The sequence below is a fragment of the Sinohyriopsis cumingii genome, chromosome 13 (assembly GCF_028554795.1).
Source record: "Sinohyriopsis cumingii isolate HCF-2022 chromosome 13, ASM2855479v2, whole genome shotgun sequence".
In the NCBI taxonomy this organism is placed as follows: Eukaryota; Metazoa; Mollusca; class Bivalvia; order Unionida; family Unionidae; genus Sinohyriopsis; species Sinohyriopsis cumingii.
In genome coordinates, this window is record NC_142973.1 from 589570 (window position 1) to 610450 (window position 20881).

Below are 20881 nucleotides of genomic sequence, written 5' to 3' on the forward strand. Positions count from 1 at the left end.
GTTGCCTTAACTTCACCGTGCACCATTTCAGCCATATTGGCATGTATACAATTCAGAACTGAATTATATTTGATGTCTGATGAAACCCGGCAAACAAAACAAGCAATATATGATCAAGAGGTTAGTTAAAACTAATGACATTGATATTTCAGTGCACATTTTCTGTGGGAAAGTTTTTCAGAATTTTTTTTAAACGCAATCCCGCTTATATCGCAGTGTTATTCTTTGGACCCCAAGCATCACGTTATAACAGGTTTCACCAGTATCTCTCTCTCTATATTTGTCAGTCTGTCTCTTTCACTTGCTGTTTGTCGCAAATCATAGGAGTCAGATGGATTTTTATGAAGTAGTTACAGCGGTGTCAGATTTCTTTTGAAAAATATTTTGCTGAAACTTTACCCAAGGGTACTTATAGATTACTACATTTGTATGGGAAAATATGAACAAGTTTTTTCAGATCAATTGTGCATACTTTGGAATATCAGTTCATTCCATTCAAGTGCAGTAAGAAGAATGTTATTGCAGTTGGAATGTAGTTGAAATTACAGTATGATTTCGTGGTGTGTAATCAAGTTTTAGAATCCATGATAGCTCATGTAATTCAGATTTGTAGAACTACGAAAATACATTTTGAGGAAATTCAACATGCAAAAATTAAAGTATATTGTTTGCCATTCTTATCACCAGCTAAAAAATATATGTTTATGTCTTGTCACTTGCATGCTTTTTGTAGGGACCCCAACTATGTTATGACTTGTATGGCATCTATCACTAGCCAAAATCCGAAACATTGTATCAAAAAAGTTAATGCAGAAAATTGCAAGAGCTGATGTGTGACAATCCATTTAGCCAGCCAGAATAAGAATTCTTCATTGTCTTCGCTTATTGGCTTTGAGGCTGTTACTTTTCTACCAGATCTTGTCAGTTGCATTTTGTACACTCGAATTTAGTACTTTGACTATTAAAATGGTACGTCTTTAATAAATGAGCAATAGCCCTTGGCCTCATTTTTCTTTTCTATGCTATTTTTATATACCACAGAGAGCACGGCTCATAGTCTGAACCATTCCATTTGCGAAAAGTTATGAACATTTCTCCTAAATATCTGTTTAAATGATCAGAATGGTATTTTCAATACTACACCTCTCACGATTGTTGTAGACATTTTGCAGATATCACATTCATTCATTTGCTTCTTTGAAAGTTTTATTTCTGACTGAGTAAATGCGTCCACATTGTTCACTTTATCATCTCTACTTTCAAAAGACAACAGCTTCTTTAGTTCATTCACAAACAAATCTAATAAACTAAAACCTAAAACGTCTATTACATGAGCGCACATGTTTTGTTTACAAAGTAGTTTCTAATACACTATACTAGTTTTAGACGCATGTGTCATGCAGCATTAAGATGTTCATTATCACAAAATACTGAACGATTCTGACAATGTAAAGTCAACAGAAAAAAATGAGTAAAAATTAAACATACATATATAATGACTAGAGAGGATATCGTGTACCATTTTTAACCATGTATACCCTGGTATACTTGATGGCTACAAAGGACAACATGTACCATTTTTAACCATGTATTCCCTGGTATACTTGATGGCTAGAAAGGACAACATGTACCATTTTTAACCATGTATACCCTGGTATACTTGATGGCTAGAAAGGATATCATGTACCATTTTTAACCATGTATACCCTGGTATACTTGATGGCTAGAAAGGACAACATGTACCATTTTTAACCATGTATACCCTGGTATACTTGATGGCTAGAAAGGATATCGTGTACCATTTTTAACCATGTATACCCTGGTATACTTGATGGCTAGAAAGGATATCATGTACCATTTTTAACCATGTATACCCTGGTATACTTGATGGCTAGAAAGGACAACATGTACCATCTTTAACCATGTATGCCCTGGTATACTTGATGACTAGAAAGGACAACATGTACCATTTTTAACCATGTATACCCTGGTATACTTGATGGCTAGAAAGGATATCATGTACCATTTTTAACCATGTATACCCTGGTATACTTGATGGCTAGAAAGGACAACATGTACCATTTTTAACCATGTATACCCTGGTATACTTGATGACTAGAAAGGACATCATGTACCATCTTTAACCATGTATACCCTGGTATACTTGATGGCTAGAAAGGACAACATGTACCATTTTTAACCATGTATACCCTGGTATACTTGATGACTAGAAAGGACAACATGTACCATTTTTAACCATGTATACCCTGGTATACTTGATGGCTAGAGAAGATATCATGTACCATCTTTAACCATGTATACCCTGGTATACTCGATGGCTAGAAAGGATATCATGTACCATCTTTTACCATGTATACCCTGGTATACTTGATGGCTAGAAAGGAGATCATGTACCATTTTTAACCATGTATACCCTGGTATACTTGATGGCTAGAAAGGACAACATGTACCATCTTTAACCATGTATACCCTGGTATACTTGATGGCTAGAGAAGATATCATGTACCATCTTTAACCATGTATACCCTGGTATACTTGATGGCTAGAAAGGACAACATGTACCAGAACTCAGAGGTACATGATGTTCAAGCTCATTACTGGGGAAATTCACAATATTAGTGTGTCTTGTGCCATTTGCATTTTGTTGAATATACAGTGAAATTTATGTGCATATTGAGAGGGAATACAATAAAGTATCCTTTATGCTCAGGTATCCTTATGTAGCAGCAGAAAATGAAATAAATTGATTCATGAAGATTATTGTGTCCTTTATACGGAGGTTTCCAGTGGTGTAGGTTTCATTATCTTATTGAAGCACAGATGGGACTTCACTTTTTCTGTTTGGTATGAAAACAACTAAATTTGCTACACTGAACCACAATGAAGATACGGCATGATTGCAAGGGGCACACATTTCACTAATTGGTATTAACTTGAATTAAGTGTTTTCTTGTTGGGCCTTTTGGGGGAACAATTATTTTTACTTTGCTGCTTTCATTGATGTCATATTATCTCTATTATTCAGGTGAACGTACAAAATTCTGATAAATAGACCTTGAATTGGAGGAAAACTAGTGGCAGCTGAAGTATTTCATAACATTTCTACAGTGAGATCTACCTTAGTAGACACCTACATATATATATGACACCTATAATACTCCAAAAGACAACATTCAAAGTTCCCTTTTCCTATTTTGATTATTTTAACCTTTATGGAAAGGAAACCTGACTATACTGGACAAATATTTGCATTTCATTTAGTGTCTTTTAATGACAGGATTCATTGTTGATGACTTTTGTTACCCACCTAATTTGTTTTAAGTTGTTTCAGATTTAAATGAAATTTGTTGAGTATGCTATGATAGTAAATTTGAACATGTTATTATCTAAAAATCAAAACATGTTATTATCTAAAAATCAATATATACATTTTTTGTGCAAGAAAAGAACCATAGTTGAACATTGTCTTGCCCATGAGCCTGGGACAGCTAAAATGTAATGTCAGGCAACCATTTTTAGCTCAGCTGGTCGAAGGCCAGGAAAGCTTATGGGATGGTTAGTTTTGTCTGTCGTCAGTCGCCCGTTGTCCGACATCCTTATATTAGCACAAGTTTGTTGTCACTACTCCTGAACTACATGAAGGAATGCCATGAAACTTTACACACACACACATTCATCCCATAATAACAACCAATATGGCCATCACAGCAGCCATCTTGCAAATCTTGTTATTGCTACTCCATGTTAATCCTAAATAAAAATAATGCAGATCTGATGTCCAATATGGTCACCATGGCAATCTTCTTGAAAATCTTATTCTTGCTACTGATGAATGGATGGTCATATCGTCATTGGGTTTTCACTGAATGGATGGTCATATCATCATTGGGTTTTCACTGAATGGATGGTCATATCATTGGGTTTTCACTGTATGGATGGTCATATCATCATTGGGTTTTCACTGAATGGATGGTCATATCATTGGGTTTTCACTGAATGGATGGTCATATCATCATTAGGTTTTCACTGTAAGACTTATTATTGTTTTTAATTGATCTTAAATGAAAATGATGCTGATGTTAGATTCACTGTGGCAGTAACCTTGAAAACCTTGCTATTACTACTCCTCCAACATGGATGGTCATATCAACATGGAGTTTTAACAACAAGACTTTTTATGATGTCAAGATGAAACTAGTGCCATTCTGACATCCAGTATAGCCACCATGACAGCCATCTTAAAAAATCTTGTTATCACAACTCCTCCTGAGCAGAATGTCATTGACATGGGGGGTTTCACCTGACAACTTCTTAATGATGTCCGGTTGGTCATAATTCAGAATTGTGCCAAATAGCCATTCATTATGGCCTCCACACAGCAGCCATCTTGACAATCTTGTTTTCTCTAGTCCTAATAAATGGATGGTTATATCAACATGTGGTTTAAGTTAAAGACTTCTTGTAATGTCTAGTTGATCTTGTATGAAAATGGTGCTAATCTGCTGTCTATTATGGCCCTCAAGCAGACATCTTGTGTATTACAGAACAGTACATTTAATTGATGACTTTTTTAAAGTTGGTTATTTCTGTTTATAGTGTAATGGCTACTGTATTAGGACTCAAGCACTAAATCTTTTTTTCCTCTCTTTTTCAGCCATATCTTTTTTTAACCATGTAAATTTAATGTATGGTGTCGTCTCAGAATTCTGTACAGCAGATGTATGTTCATCAATGACAGGCCCAGGGAATGTGTAAGTAGCAGATAAATTTTAATGCTGTTAATTGATAATAATTAGGGCTCCCACATTGAGATGAGGGAGCATTACAGTAAACACCTTTGACTCCCACATGGATATGAGGGAGCATTACAATAAACACCTTTGACTCCCACATGGATATGAGGGTGCATTACAATAAACACCCTTGACTCCCACATGGATATGAGGGAGCATTACAATAAATACCATTGACTCCCACATTGAGATGAGGGTACATTACAGTAAACACCTTTTCCATCAGCCTATCTGTCTATTCATCTGCTTACACATTTGATACAACCAGCACAGTTTAGGAACCCTTTGACATAATTCAGTCATCTAGTGAACATGTACCTTTTAAATGTTTAATCTTCAAAATCCTTATTTAATTCACCTGGCTGTGAAGGAAAGTGATTGTAAGGTATCCTGTTGTTGTCATGTCAACATTTGCTTACTACCACTTTCAAAGGCCACATTTCAGACCCAATTTTGGTCATACTTGGAAGTGAGATCCAAAAATACTAACATGTTGATCTTGCAGCTGATTGGCTGAACTATTATTACCACTCTTACGCCATATTTCTGATCCAAACTTGATCAGACTTGTTAAGTTTATAAGGCTGCAATGTTTACATATGTAAATGACTTTGCCCAAAAATGTTTACAGAATCATTAACCATTTAAATGAACACAAATATTTTTGTCAGTAGCACAAAAACTATCTGAATATTAATATGAGAAGCAGCAGGTCATTTCTGAAAGCAATGAGCCATGCTTCAAGATGTTCTGAAGTGGGGACATAATTTTCTGTAGCTGGATTGGGTGCATTAAAGATCCAGATATCTTAACAGACACCCATGAAAGCTTTCCAGTCCCATTCAATATCGCATGATAATTGGATCATATGCATGGAGAAGTTTGCTGCAATGTGTACCCTAGATTTAAGATCATTTACATATTGTTGACAGGGATGGTTTCCACCATAAATCCAGCATGTGAAGTCCCAACTTGCCCTACCATTTTGACTAACCATGTTGTTATAGGGAGCACTCACACCTTGTTTATGTTATTATAGTGGGTACTCTTACATCAATTGCTGGGCTGCGAAATTTATGAAATTCATCGTTTTTTATTTCTTCCAGTAGTACATTTGGTGTTAACTGATACTCATGTCCAGGCACATGCAGTTGCATTATCAGTGTACATATATGTACCAGTATGAAACACTATCACGACAACCTTAAGTATGCTTTATCTAAATTGTCATACATATTCAGCAAAGAATTTTATCATAATTAGAGGTAGAAGATGGCAAATGAAACAATCACAAGCCGAGTTACAACATGCACAATGTCAATGGCTTACATACAGATAGTTGTCAGCTGTAAGCCTAATGTGCATATTGAGTTAAAGGTTAAGTTTTTGATTGGTTTGAATAAACAGTCTTGTTTCGGTTATTGTTTACTGTGTACATGTTTAGCAATTTTTTTTAATGTTAGTAAATTGGCTAATATATTCACGATGTTGGAGTTTTACAATTAGGATTATAATGAGTTTATAATGCATCAGATTGGCTGAGCTTGTTACCATTCTGGAGATCATATTTCTGGTCCACTTTTGATTAAATTTGGTAACTTGGCTAATGCAGTCAACATGTTAGATGAATTTAATAATTAGGAATGTGATCTTGCATATGATTGACAGTTTTTTAAAATCCTTATTGAGATCATTTCTGGGTAGAATTTTGATCCAACATGGTAAAAAAACCTATGTCATCCAAATAATGGATGAATGCTGTTATGACTGATATCCATGTATACTAATGAATAGATCTTAAATCTGATTGGCCAAACTTGTTACTACTTGAAAACTGAATTTCAATAGGATTTTACTGTCTTGGTAAACATTATTTATTGTTATGTCATTATGGTCTTAGATAATTTCAGCATTAAATGAGAAATGTGCATATCAATAAAACAATGTTGCATTCAACTGGCAGAGCTGGTTACTGTTCTTGAGACTATATTTGGTATTTAATTTGATAAAAATTTGGTAAATGTGTTTATATCATCAAGATCTTTGATGTGTTGGATTTAAGGTGAGATTTACTTATATTACTTATATTTTTATACCAGTATCTTTGGAAAGAATTTAATCATACTAATAAAACAAGTAAAATTGTTTATTCAGGGCTGTGTTATTGCAATACTAAATAAACCTGCTTAGTGAAATTGTCAACTGCTCAGTCAGATGAATAATATCAGGCCCACTTAGGTCTCTTTTTGGGGCCCTGATTGACAAACTAGGCAGAGCTCTATAGTAAGTATAATAGCCATCTGTCCATCCATTTGTCCATCAACAATTTACTTAGTACAAAGTAACTTAATTTACTGGGAATTATTTGATTTTAATCAATCTGGCATGTAGCTTTGTATGGATGGGACCTCGGCCTGCTGTGTCATCATTTAATGAAGTTATGGCCCCTGATTTCCAATCTTTCAGACTTTCATTTCTTTAAAGGAGAAATATTTTCTTTAAACCTGTCTTTACTCTATTAGTTGCATTATATTAATTGCAATAAATTCTAAGGTACCAATTTTTACAGTTGTGGTTATTCAAATGTTCAAAAAGAAATGTCACAGTATAATTATTGCAGGACCACACCTTGTTGGCTTTATCCAAGTACTCCATTATAAACTAAATTACTGCAACTCCCTTTCATTTCTATTGACATTGTACCAGTACATCTCGCTGGTGATAATTTTTGGGATGTACGTGTTTTTATTGGAGTCTTCATTCCTCAGAGTGCTTCAATAATTTTTGTGTACTAAATTTTTGCACTGTTGCTGTATACGTGAAAAATATATGCATCAGATTTGATTAATTTCCTTGAGCTTCAAAAATCAGTATATTATCCCAGAGGACTAGTTATGGATACAATACATTCATTGGAACAAAGCCAGCAGGGTTAGACTTAACTGACTATGTTAGTGTGGATTTTATGCAACCACATTCATTTATGAAATTCCCTCATGCCCCTAATTGTTAGTCTCCATTTAAAACTAGGCCTTTTGGCATCAGAGAACTAATGTATTCACACCAGGAAAACTATATGATAGTACAAAGAAAACAAAAAACACAGTTATAAACATCTGTCATTGTCAGCTATATTCAGTTATGCAGCCAGTAAATGTTGCTATTGAAGGTGAGATGGTAACTGAAGCCCATCTTGGTGGATGCTTTCATACTGCATTGTATCTGATTGTTTTAAATTGTCACTCTGTGATACAGTCTGTAAGCTCTACATGACTCATAATGTGGCTTTACTGTTATAATAACAACCCCTTCTCCCTAATTTTCATAAGCAAATAACAGCTTCTTGAAATTTTAGTAGCATTCTGAAAAATAAAGAGAAAGATCATTGATATATTGCTCTTGTCGCTTGTTAAGATTGTCTTCTATTTTGTAAACAAATCACAAGTATCTGTTCACTTTGGATTAAACTTGAAATATACCATAAAACCACTCCCAACACTTGTAGTCAATTATGGTCAGGATAATTCTTGATAATGTCATTTACTAATGCATTATAAATTTAAGGTCACTGCACTTTTTGTGCCATGTGGAATAGGCTTAGTGTCTTTTTCTTGTCCATAAATCCTTTCTTTCGTGCATCTGTCCTTCACAGCTTGGCAAAGTTTTGCATAAAGACATTTTCTAATGACCTGTTTGATTGCAGAGTCATGCAAAGTGGGGATGGCAGGGTATTCATATTTTATGAACACATTTCTGTTTTGTACTGGCTTTTATGAAACAGTTGTTAATCCTTAGCTTGCAAAACTTTGTCAGATCCGTCATCAACCTAAATGAGTCAGCAGTTTTTGATTGGTTTAATGCCAGTGATGACATCATAGTAAAATAGTGAATACACCACTTAATTCATTCGGCCCAGATCTCGTCTGTAGGTGTGATCCGGTTTCTGCATTCAGTGACCGATCCCGTATCCAGTCGTGATGAATGTGTGTTACATACAATGTCTCTGATTGGTTACAAATGAGCTTTTTCCAGGAACTAAACAACTATTAAACCAATCAGAAATGATTTTACTTTCGTTTGTGGAAAGCCAAGGGTTACTGTTTGAGAGCAGTTTCACTACACGTGTTCTATTCATGAAAAATCTTAAATGATGGTGACATAAGAGTGATTTTTGATGAGAGCAAAAATGAGGAGTTTCTCAGGTTTGATCTCGAAAATAGTGAGCAAGCTGAGGAAAGATATGCTCGGCAGCTGGATATTTTGCAAGATTTAGATTCATACATAGAAGTTCCTGAGATTGAATCGTCAGAAGATGAGGATGCTGACAGTGATGATGATAGAGTTCTTGCGGATAAACATTGCACATTATTTTGTAAATAGTGTATAAATAAGTTGTGAAAGACTTGGACAAATAGGGGAAAAAATACTGTGTAGACAAATTCATTTTGAATAATTGGTGAAAATTTCATGGATTTTGATTGGTTATAAGAAGAGAAATTACGGTAAAAGTGAATGCATGTGCATGAAGTTTTCAAAATTTTTCAAACAGGTTAAAACTCTGGGGCACAAGCAGCTAGGCACAGCTTAGTGCTTCTGAGGCATAGCAGCAGAGATACTGATAACAGTGCTGGGGCTGAATGAGTTAAAAACATTTTTCCACTTATTTTTTTTCTCCGAGATTTTTACAGATAGTAAGATGTTAAAAAATAGAAATATATTGGATTTGGATCACTAGGAATATAATTGTTATGTTGAGACTTTCCTCAGTTTAAGCGTTCTGGGTAAGCGATTTGTTAAAATAAAAACAATCTGGTTTCCAGGCAGAATTGTAAGTGATCATGCTTTTTTTTGTATAGCATTGTGACACCAGCAGCTCTGCAATCAACAGCTGTTTGTCTCCACTATTGACAAGGCCATTTATTGTTTACCTTCAGTGTGTAGACTTTGTTGGTTTTCTAGACTTCATATTAGTGGGTATACAGGCCATCTAAGTAACTATTCATTATGGGTTTGTCTTAAAACATGCAGATAATAAGTTGAATATTGATCTCCCTTAATGCAGTAGAGAAAAATATAGAGCTTTTTTTTATAAATATATAAATCTCATCATGAACTACTTTTTTCAGATAGATCAGTTTTGGGTTTGGTTTTGTTCACAGGGACTTTTAAATGATGCAAGTGATATACCAAATGTGCAGACACTTGGTCCAATTTTATATTTGGCCCTTCACCAAACTGTAACTTCCTGGTAGATAATGCATTATCAGCAAATTTACTAGGACTAACACAAAATATTGATACCCTACTTTGCTGTACAATGTAGTGTGTTATATTCCATGTGGATGGTGAAGTCATAAAAGTCTCATAATATTTTGTTGTGCTAAATTCTAATATGAGATTCTTTGATTTTAATTTCTTTACATCAGTTTTAAAAAAATGAGTATTAGTGGGTTATTTTAGAAATTAAAAGTAAATTTGTGAAGGATTTTTGAATCAGTTTCTTACAGTTAGTCAAGTGAAGTTTTCCTTTATTCTTGTATATTCATACAGTTTTGTTTTACACATCATACACTCAAATCAGTATTGTTCACACCAACAATATTAACTTTTTAGCCGATTCTGGGAAGATACCAGTCAATGCTTTTCATAATGTATTAGCCGGACTTGTTAATTAGTGTTTCTAATTAACAGTTGGATTGCAGGCAAGTCTTTCCAGTTTTCATGAAGAGAAGAGACAGCTTCACTTTGTTGATTTCTGTATTATTAGCCTTTCCTACATATCTAAATACATGTGGCATATACCATATTTACCGCATATGTCGGGACACGATAAAATAATTATTTTTTTTCCTGTCCCAGAACTTATGGTGAAACATATTTTTCACTTTGGTCATATGTCCCAAGACTTAAGAAACAAAATAAATTTGTATTGCATTTGTGCTCCCCTCCCCCCCCAACTGCATGTCGCAATAAAATAGATAAATAAAACGCTTAATTGATAATAAAAAGAAAGAAACTAACCTTGTGTTATCATTTATTCCTTTTTTTCAACATGAGCATTAAAGAATAAAATATTTCTACGAAATCCGTATAAGTAGCATAGGCTTCCATACTGTAGCGTGTATCAATTATGTCCGATACCACACACCATGTTGTTCATTGACATGAACACTAAGAAACAATTGTGTGTGGTTGTGCTCAAAGGTTTGAACATGTTATCCAACTGAAAACTGGAGCCAACAAAATCGCATACAAGAGGGAAATAGTCAGCTGATATCTTGAAGATGCCATTCACGCATGACATGGTGTTGGGTGCAAAATAATCAAGATTGAATTATATCCAGGTCTACTGTATGACAATATCTCGCCAAAAAAAATCATCATTTGAAAACACATTCACTTGAGTGCAAGTGACAGTCTTTTCACCAGCTAGGGTTACATAATTATCCTTACTATACCAAGCACATATAAGCCCTGGTGGTGAATAAACATGACTGGCAGCAAGCAGTTAACTCCTTCTTTGAACCTACCGACAGGACATCAAAGACAAAAGATTTTTATTACAAAGCAGGCGATCTCAGAAGACGACCCTGGTTACTTTATTTTGTAAAGATATCAATACAAAGGTTATTTTATTGCAAAGCAAGCTGACATTGGAAGTTGACTATGGATTCTGTGAAGTGAGCCGATTTTTTCTTTTTTAATATACAAAGACGGCCAAGATATGGAAGCATACTTGGGTTCCTTTTCAACTGTATTCACGGGAATTTTGAAAATAAATAGAAACAATGGAACAAATTTTAAAGTGACACAATATAGTGCTTTGTGCACAGATGTCGATGACCCAGCGTCACCCAGAATATTTGGAGAAAATAAAATCATGTGATGAATTTGTTGAGGCCAGAAGAGAACTATACTGTATGCCAGTATCTCGCAAATAAAAATCATTATTTTAAAACACATTCACTTGAGTGCAAGTGACAATCTTTTCGCCAGCGCAGGTTACATAAGTATCATTAATATTTACCCGCAGACATCAGTGCACCTTTGTATTAATTATTACTAAAGATGCCAAGCACATATAAGCCCTGGTGGTAAATAAACACAACTGGCAGCCAGGAGTAAACTTCTTTGAACTTGCCAACAGGACATCAAAGACAAAGGTTATTTTTATTACAAAGCAAGCAGACGTTGGAAGCCGACTTTGGACTCGGAAGCCGAATTTTTTTAAAGGATATCAATACAAAGGTTATTTTATTGCAAAGCAAGCTGACCTCAGATGCCGACTACTGGATTCTTTTAAGTGTGCCGATTTATATTTTTAGCTTTGAATATACAAAGACGGCCGAGAAATGGAAGCTAACTTTGGTTCCTTTTCAACAGTATTCACAAAAAGTTTGACATAAAGTAAAACAATGGAACAGTTTTTAAAGTTGCACAATATAGTGCTTCGTGCGCGAACATCGATGACCCAGCATCATCCAGAAGATTTAGAGAAAATAAAATCACGTGATGAATTCGTGATGGCCAGAAGAGAAACAGATCATTTCGCCGACAATATGATCATTAACATGGATGAAACTCTAGTGTACTTTGATCGCATTCCTGGATGGACTGACGATAAGATGGGCATCAAAAGTGTGAGAATTAGCAAGACTAGTGCAGATTTGAAAAAAATCTTCTTTTGTTCTTGCAGTTTCCACTTCAGGTGGTGTGTTGCCTCCAATAATTTTTCACGGTATGAGAAAGTTAAAAAAGTATTCATGTACCAAAATAATAGACTGTACGTGTGCAGGAGAAGGGTTGTGTTGATGAGATGCTGCTGCAGTGGATTAAAGAGTTTTATCTCAAGTACAGTTTTATATTTAAAAAATAAAATTTCAGTTGGATTGCAATTTCTGACATGTAATTTTCGAATGATTTAAAAGGTGTCCCACAACTTACGACTCGAAAAAACGATGTGTCCCAGAACATACAGTGCACAAAAAAATTACTTTTAAAATTAATTTATGGTGTCCCAACAAATATGGTGTCCCAACATATGCGGTAAATATGGTATGAATGAATGTTTCTTTCCTATGTCTGTTAGTCACATCCTATATTAACAGCAATTGCCCTTCCCTTCGTAGGTATTGGAAATGTATCAGGAAGTAGCAGAATAATCCAAGATGAACACTATGCAGTAATATAAATAGTTCTGAATCATGGCTATTAATTGATTATATACTTGCTTTTAAGTCAAGTGAAACTGCAAACAACAAAGATCCTGATCTGCTGAGGCATAATGCACCTGCCGATCAGGATCTATGTTGTTTGTTTCACTGATTACTCCTAATAAACTGCAAAGACCCAGGTCTGCTGGCCCTTAATGTGCCAGCATATCTGGGTCTGTGTAGTTTGGAAGTTGGACTTGTCTTACATGTGAGTTCAGAAGATATGGTAACTGCAAGATATTTGAGATCATAACAACTTAACCTGATTCGTTATGAAACAAATTTTACCTGGTCCCTCTGTCATAAACCTTGTTTGACAACATATCTTAATAAGTGCTATCTGATTAGTGTCCAGGTTAGTTGAGTAACAGATTATAGTTTGGTGTAACATTTATTACTAAGATTGTTTTTAAAGTTTTGTGACAAGAGGCCCTAGGATAAGACTGTTTTAAAGTTTTATGACAGGAAAGCCCTAGGATAAGATTGTTTTTAAAGTTTTATGACAGGAAGGCCCTAGGATTCATCATTATACTCAAGAATTCATTTTGGTAAAGAGTAAGCAGGTGATTAAGGGTAGCTGTTGACCCTTATGACCTTCCCAAATGAATACTGATGATACAATGATACTCTTTGTGTTTTTATTATAATACCATGAGGCCCTACAATTCATATTGAATTCTACTCATTAATTCATGGGGAGGAGAGGTTACTGCTACTGTGTTGCAAAAGTAAAAGCTTTGTGAACTTTAATGCCAGAAAGACGTGAATGACCAGTAAAAAAAAAATAATGTAATTTTGTTCAACACAATGAAATTGCTGCAATCACAAAGCATCAGAGAGAGGTATTTGTGATTCATATTCAGTCTGTGTATGATGTTGAAGAAATTATTCCAAATTATAATGACTTTTTTTAAACTGATTGTCAGATAAATAGACCTTGGATTAGCAAGATTAAATTGTAATTGTAATAGTTATTTCAGGTGTTTTCTTTAAAGTTGTATTGATAGTATTTCACGGCATCAACATCAACCACAAATCTGTCTATACCTTGCGATTGTATGAGCAGCCATAAATTACACTAGACCTTTGTATAAATGTCAGTAAATATCTTTTACGGCTGTTATTACTATGGAAAGATAAAGTTGCATTTAATTCATGATTATTTCTACATTTTATATTTTGTTCATATTGTTGTAAATTCACTGTTTTCATGGAGCACCATTTTGGTGGATTTTATGGTCACTACAAGCCACAACTTTCAGATACCATTGGTTTACAGAATGAATTAGGAGTGCAGAAGATAAGAGTCAGACATGAAATAAAGTTTTAATAAAAATGTCATTTTTGTACCACAAAATGTATACCCCTCTCTCAATGTAAAAAAAGATCACACTGTTTATTTTATACCGAGTTGTTGCATTCAATACACACTGTACCATAATTGATGTATTTGGTGGTGCACTTCTGATTCACATTCTATTAACCACATTTGTTGGAAATATTTACCCCTTCCATGTATTGATGTATTAGATGACATAACATGGACACACCTTAATTTAAATGCTAAAAGGTAAGTGCACAGTAAAAGGATTATTTTCAAGACAGATAGTGAATGTCATCAATGAATCATCAGCTGCAAGCTTTGTAAAGAAATTTGATTTTGCTGTGATTTGGAAAATAAAAATAGAAATACGTGTACTACTATTCCTAAAACATTGTAATATCATGTCCTCACATGTTTTACACATGTTCACTTCTAATCTTTGCTTGACTCCTGTATATACTCATCCTTAAAGCCTTATGCATATTTTATTGTAGCAGTAGATAAATTATCTAGATTTTAATAGTATTAATCTAAAGACACCTCATCTTTAAAAAGAAAGTGTTGGTATAAAGCAAATTGATATACCAATACTATTAGTATATCAAATTGTGATCCACCCATGGCGCAATAAAACGAATATATAAACATTCTTTCAACTGGAAGCCTATAGATCAATGATGAATTTCTACTCATTCATTAATCATAAATGACATGTGAAAATAACGATATAAGGTATTAATAGTCCCTGGTTTCTAAATGAAATTAAAATGGTACACAATTTTATCAGAATCCTTTCTTTTTTCTATTCCCCTCTCCCCTCTCATGCATAAGAGACAAAATAAGCAAAAATCTGGAGGGAGAGAGAAAAATATTACGCTGGACAAAAACAATAAAACTGAACTTGTACCAAGTAACCTACTGTAATCTGGTTCATCGTAACTGTATGTTTACGCTTTCCTTGGGATCTATCTACAGTGTTCATAATATGAATGATACATAGTTGCAATAGCTAGTTGATACTTGGCCTGTATGTTAAATTTGTCGGTTATGAGGCACACATACTGTAGCATATTTAATGCTTTGTTGTTGTTGTTTCTAAAACCTATTATAATGTTCTAAAAATCAATTATTAATTATTAAATACAAAAATGTCCAAATGGTCACCCTGCCCACCCACCCCTCTCTCTGGATTATCGTACCTAGATATGGGCAAAAATCTATGAAAATACAAGCGTTGGGAATTTTCGCTTGTGTCATACTACATTGTCTCTAGACCTATGAATGATGGTAAAGTTTAGTCAAACCATCCAAGGGAGAAAAGAGAGAATTTTATAGTCTTTAGAAATGTTAATTAAAGCAGAACAATGACTTAGATGAACTGTCAAAATATTAAAATGTTTTAATTAACCTCTTGTTGGTTTGTCATTTCGCTTAGTTTCAGGGGCCCCGAGTGGCCGAGTGGTCTAAAGCGCTCTTCGTTACGGATCACTGCCATCTCACCTCTGTCTGCGGCGGTTCGAGTCTAAGATTCAGCCAATGTGGGCATGTGAGAAAGCTTGCCAGTAGCTTCTCGTGGGTCGGTGGTTCTTTCCGGGGTTTTCCGGGTTCTTCCTCCACCATTAATACTGGCCGCCATGTATAGCCTATCGTGCTGAAAAATGGCGTTAAACCCCACAACAACAACAACAACAACAACAATCGCTTAGTTTCTATTCCATGCTAATTTCCGTACGCCAGTACTTGAATGCCTGACAGTTCAGGTTCATTGTACAAGAAGCTAACCGTGTTTGTAGTGCTCTGCTTTCTTCATAAAAATCATATTTCATGTATCATGAGTGTGTCTTATATTGATTTAATAAATGTGAATAAAAATAGAAACTCGAAAAGAAGACAATCAGCTTATCAATTTGCATATGTGATTGTGAACAACAAGAAAAATTGTAGAACTATATTTTGTATTGGACACACTCGCAGGAATGTGAGGAGTTCATTCACTCAGTCAATACATAGTTACCCGGATCATATCGTAACTCCATTCAAAGTGCAAATATGTGTATTTGTATGTGATATAAATAAAATATATGTATAATACATATACGCTGTATCAATGGTATACCACGCGTATACATTTTTCGTTAAACTACAGCGCACAAACCATATACATATGTGTGTGTGTATGTGTATATATATATATATATATATATATATATATATATATATATATACACACACACACACACACACACATACATACATACATACATACATACATACATACATACATACATACATTTACACACACACACAAATGTAATTGTAGCAGGCCTCATGGAAGATTGATTAGTTGACCAAATGAATTTCTTTAAATAAAGTCATTATTTGTATCAATAATAATAATAATAATAATAATAATAATAATATTATTATTATTATTATTATTATAGCATTTGCTTATATAGTGAATTCGTGTCAATTTAGAACATATCTTGGTGCAGTAAATCATTTAGATTCAGTCCTTTTGGAGCTGCTGTAACTGGTATGGACTGACTTGTAATCCAGGGGTGACAGGTTCATTTACCTCACCCATACCAGCCCAAGTTTGCAGCCTTAACTCATTCAGCCCTGATCCTTCTGTAGGCGTGATCTGGTTTAGGGTTAGGGTTAGGGTATATTTTTGGTTCAAATGGGGCACAATGTAGATGCTTAACAAATTTAGAAAAAAAGCATGTTTGACATAACACAATTCTGGCTGTTTCTAAGTTTTCCCCAGTTGTTAAGAGAGTTGGGAGGCTATGAAGTGTATAGGTCTATAGTCTGTGTGCATGGATCGGTGTTTTCTGTCATAGCTCATTTCACACATCATTGAGAATTTTATCCAATCTGTAGCACAGTCAATTTTCAGGTCAGCGTCATTAAATGTAGCCAACAGTATATAATTTGTTTCACACAAAATATTTAAAGCTAGTTAGGTAGCTTTAGCTACATTTAATGACACTGACCTGAAAATGTACTGAGCTAGGCCTGCATATAGGATAAAATTGACCATGCTGTGTGGAACGAACTAGCATATTGCCAAAAAGCTCGATATCTTATGCATGTGTGTCTCTCTCAAAATGTTTTTGTATTGTGTGTTCTCAAAGATGGATTGACCTTAAGTTACTTCGTTTTTGTTATATATTTGTTGTTGTTGTTGTTGATTGATTTTAGGACAACTACGTCAGGTACAGCAGAAGACAACCAGGGTTTCTATTTTTAAACGTAGTTCTGAGTGCGTAAACACCTTGACTGAGACGACTAGTCTGAGATAACTAGACTGAGATAAGAAAAGTAAGTTCAGCAAAACAGCTAGATTTTTCTGTTGCATGGGTGAGAAATTATATGTCTGTTGCCAAGTTCCAGGTTTTAACTTGTTCTCTGTTATCTATGGTTACCAAACTTTGTCAATGACTGACACCTGGCTTGAAGAAGGCTATTGATTTTGGAGTCAGAGGTCAAAGTCACTGAAAGAATGAAAGTGGTTTTGAACAAAATTTCACCTCACATACATAGAGGGCTGTTAAAAACTGGACAGGCATATAATGTGTCATTCATTGTACTCTTGTTACCTTTCTTCTTTATTTTATATTCATTGTACAAAATTTCAACATTTTTATCTTTTATTTAGTAGTACTTCAAACTTAAATTTTGTTGGAGGGATTTATCTTCCTAATGTTTTTGTACGATTATTTGTTTTACAGTTTTTCTTTTAATCGGCATCTTACGAATATTATTATGCTGATGTCATATACATACATACATACATACTTTTGTTTACATTTTCAGGCAATTTTGGTGGTATGATGAAAAGGGAAAGAAGGTCAAGTATACAGCACCTCAGTATGTTGACTATGTAACGTCTTTCATACAGAAGACTGTCTCAGATGACACTGTATTTCCTACGAAGTTTGGTAAGTTATAACTGTATCATTAACAGAGTGTTGTCATTTTTGTAAGTTTTATTAACTGTTTTAGATAAGACTGTACCAGATGTATTCAAGTACAAGTCTTGTGCTTAGGCTCAGAATGCTGACCTTTCAACAACACGTAATTTTACTTGACCTTTAAAGTTAGATCATAACTTTCAGGACCTCTTAATTTTATTTCCTCAACTGGAGGATTACATTTCAATGACATAGATACGCTTAGAAGATTTCTGGGTTTCTTGTGCTTGAGGTTCTGGTCTTTTAAGAATTCAGAGCCAGATTTACTGCAAAATAATACAACTTTCATGCTTTCTTGGATAAGATTGTCCAGTATTCTCAAGGCTGCTTCAGTAGCCTAGCATTAGAGTGTCCACCTCAGATGTGGGAGGTCATGGGTTCGATCCCTGGCCAAGTCATACCAAAGACTTATTAAAATGATGCTGACAGCTGTCTCACTTGGCGCGCAGCATTAAGAGGTTAGTGATAGGACTGGTCGGCCTGGTGTCAGGATAATGTGACTGGGTGGGACATCATGCTACATGTCTGCGGCATGATGCCTCAGTGCTAGACATCACAATAAACTGCCACACTGTAACATCATAGCGATATGAGTGAAAAATTGTTAAAGCTACATGAAAAATTCAAATCACACACACACACACAGAGTATTCTCAAAAAGAAAGGTTAGTTTAGGAATGCCTCAAATGATACAATACTTGCAACAAAATGAAGGTAAAGCCATAAATTACGTTAATAAAAAACATTCTAAATTAGACAGTTTATCCTTTACAGTAAATTGAGTCGATAAAATCTCAGATGAGAACATTTTCAACTCAGTTCATCAAAACAAATGTAGGAGATATTAATTTTACTGCCATGTTATATCTTTGAAGCTCATTGTAAAACCAGCTTATATGTCGTATCTCATCAAAATAAAATTCTGAAATATATTTGTATCTAATGTTTTTTGTATTTAAAAAAAGGGTAAACAGCTTTAATATTGATGGGCCTTCAGTTCACTAAATGTGTTCAATGTTTTATCAGTCTTGATGACTGACAGGTATTATGTGTAATTAGTAGCATGGAACTTAATTGATTAGGCAGTCTGTCTGACTGACCTTTATCTATGATTCAAACGTAGGTAAGCCATATAGTCTAGACAAGAGAGGCTGATCCATTCAGAGGTTAGGGTGATAACAGAAAGAATTGATCACACAAATTGTCTTTGATCATTCAGCCATTTGGGAATCATAATTGTCTTTGCTGATTGATAGAAACATGTACATGTACAACAATACCAGGTATAAACTCAAAAATTGACATTCATTACATACAGTGGACATTCATTACTTAAAATGGCATTCATTACGTACAGTGGATATTCATTATTTACAATTGACACTCAGTACTTAAAATTGAGATTCATTGCATAAAATAGACATCGTTACATGAATGGTTTATCGCTTGCTATGTTCATTTAGTCGCTATGAGTAGCATGTGTTGTCTAACCCTGCTATAACATGATGATCGGGGCCTACAAAATGTAACTGTGCAAACAAGTTTACTGAAGACAATGATGCACACACCGAAGAAATGTGGTGAGGTGGGGTAATTTGGGCACAAAACTATGTATTTCATTGGCAGTTAACATCTTAGGTCAGTGCATATTAAATGAGAAATACACAAACAGTGAAAACAGGTTGTGTATATTGTTACATGTTTAGGCTCTTACAAAACATAACAAGAAAAAAGTGAAGACAACAAGCTTTGTAAAATTTAACAAATAATGTATTATCTCTAGAAAAACAAGGTAAAAATGAGAAAAAGAACTTAACGGTTCTATGAATCAAATCCAAATATAATCCAAGAAATAAAAAATAGAAGTCCTAGTAATAAAAAGTCCTAATGAAACTGACTTCAAATCCCAGTGAAATCCAAAACAGAAGGTGACGATGTATGCTGTGGTCAGCGTCGTACTGATGTGTCAACAGTTCTTTGTTGAATCACAGAAAATAATATTTTCCAGTGTTTGAATTCTGTGTAAATTTTGATAATTGTCCTTGTCCAAGCATTAATTTAGAGCACTAGTATTTCCAGGGAAAACACACTTGTAATCCAAATAAATTAAATTAAACATAATAATTAGCCCAAAACTGGTCACAAAATAAAACACTTTAACTTCTCAAGTGTTAAGGCACTAATGACTATGTTTCTCAAAACATCAATAATAAATCTAGCTACAATGCAAAACAGATGGCTGGATGTGGGTCAGTCTTCGGAAAAAACCTAATTGATATATGTTATTTGACACGTAGGCCAGATATGGCCTTGATTCCACTTTATGAATTTTACTCTGAGAAAGAATATTTTTAAAAAATGTTTACTACAACTCTTACTGGTTCTGAATCAAGGTCAGGAACTAGGTCAGCATTAGATACAAAGTTTCTATAAAGTTGTTTACGTCAAAAATAAAAGATAAAAGTACAGTAGCAAGTAATGGAATAAAACATGTAAAACTTACAAACAAACAATTCAGTTAAATAAAATGTAAATTAAATCAAATATACA

The 20881-nt window shown here is 34.4% G+C and overlaps 1 protein-coding gene across 5 annotated transcripts in view; it reads left to right on the forward strand.

Annotated features, from left to right (window-relative positions):
* LOC149784828 (MOB kinase activator 2-like) overlaps nt 1-20881 on the forward strand; it is a 135395-nt gene that overhangs the window by 95561 nt on the left and 18953 nt on the right. For all 5 annotated transcript variants that reach the window (XM_089978390.1, XM_089978387.1, XM_089978389.1 and 2 more), the window contains exons 3-4: nt 4676-4772; nt 18174-18298. In XM_089978390.1, coding sequence (XP_089834516.1) covers nt 4676-4772; nt 18174-18298 — 222 coding nt within the window. The remainder of the gene's footprint in view (nt 1-4675; nt 4773-18173; nt 18299-20881) is intronic.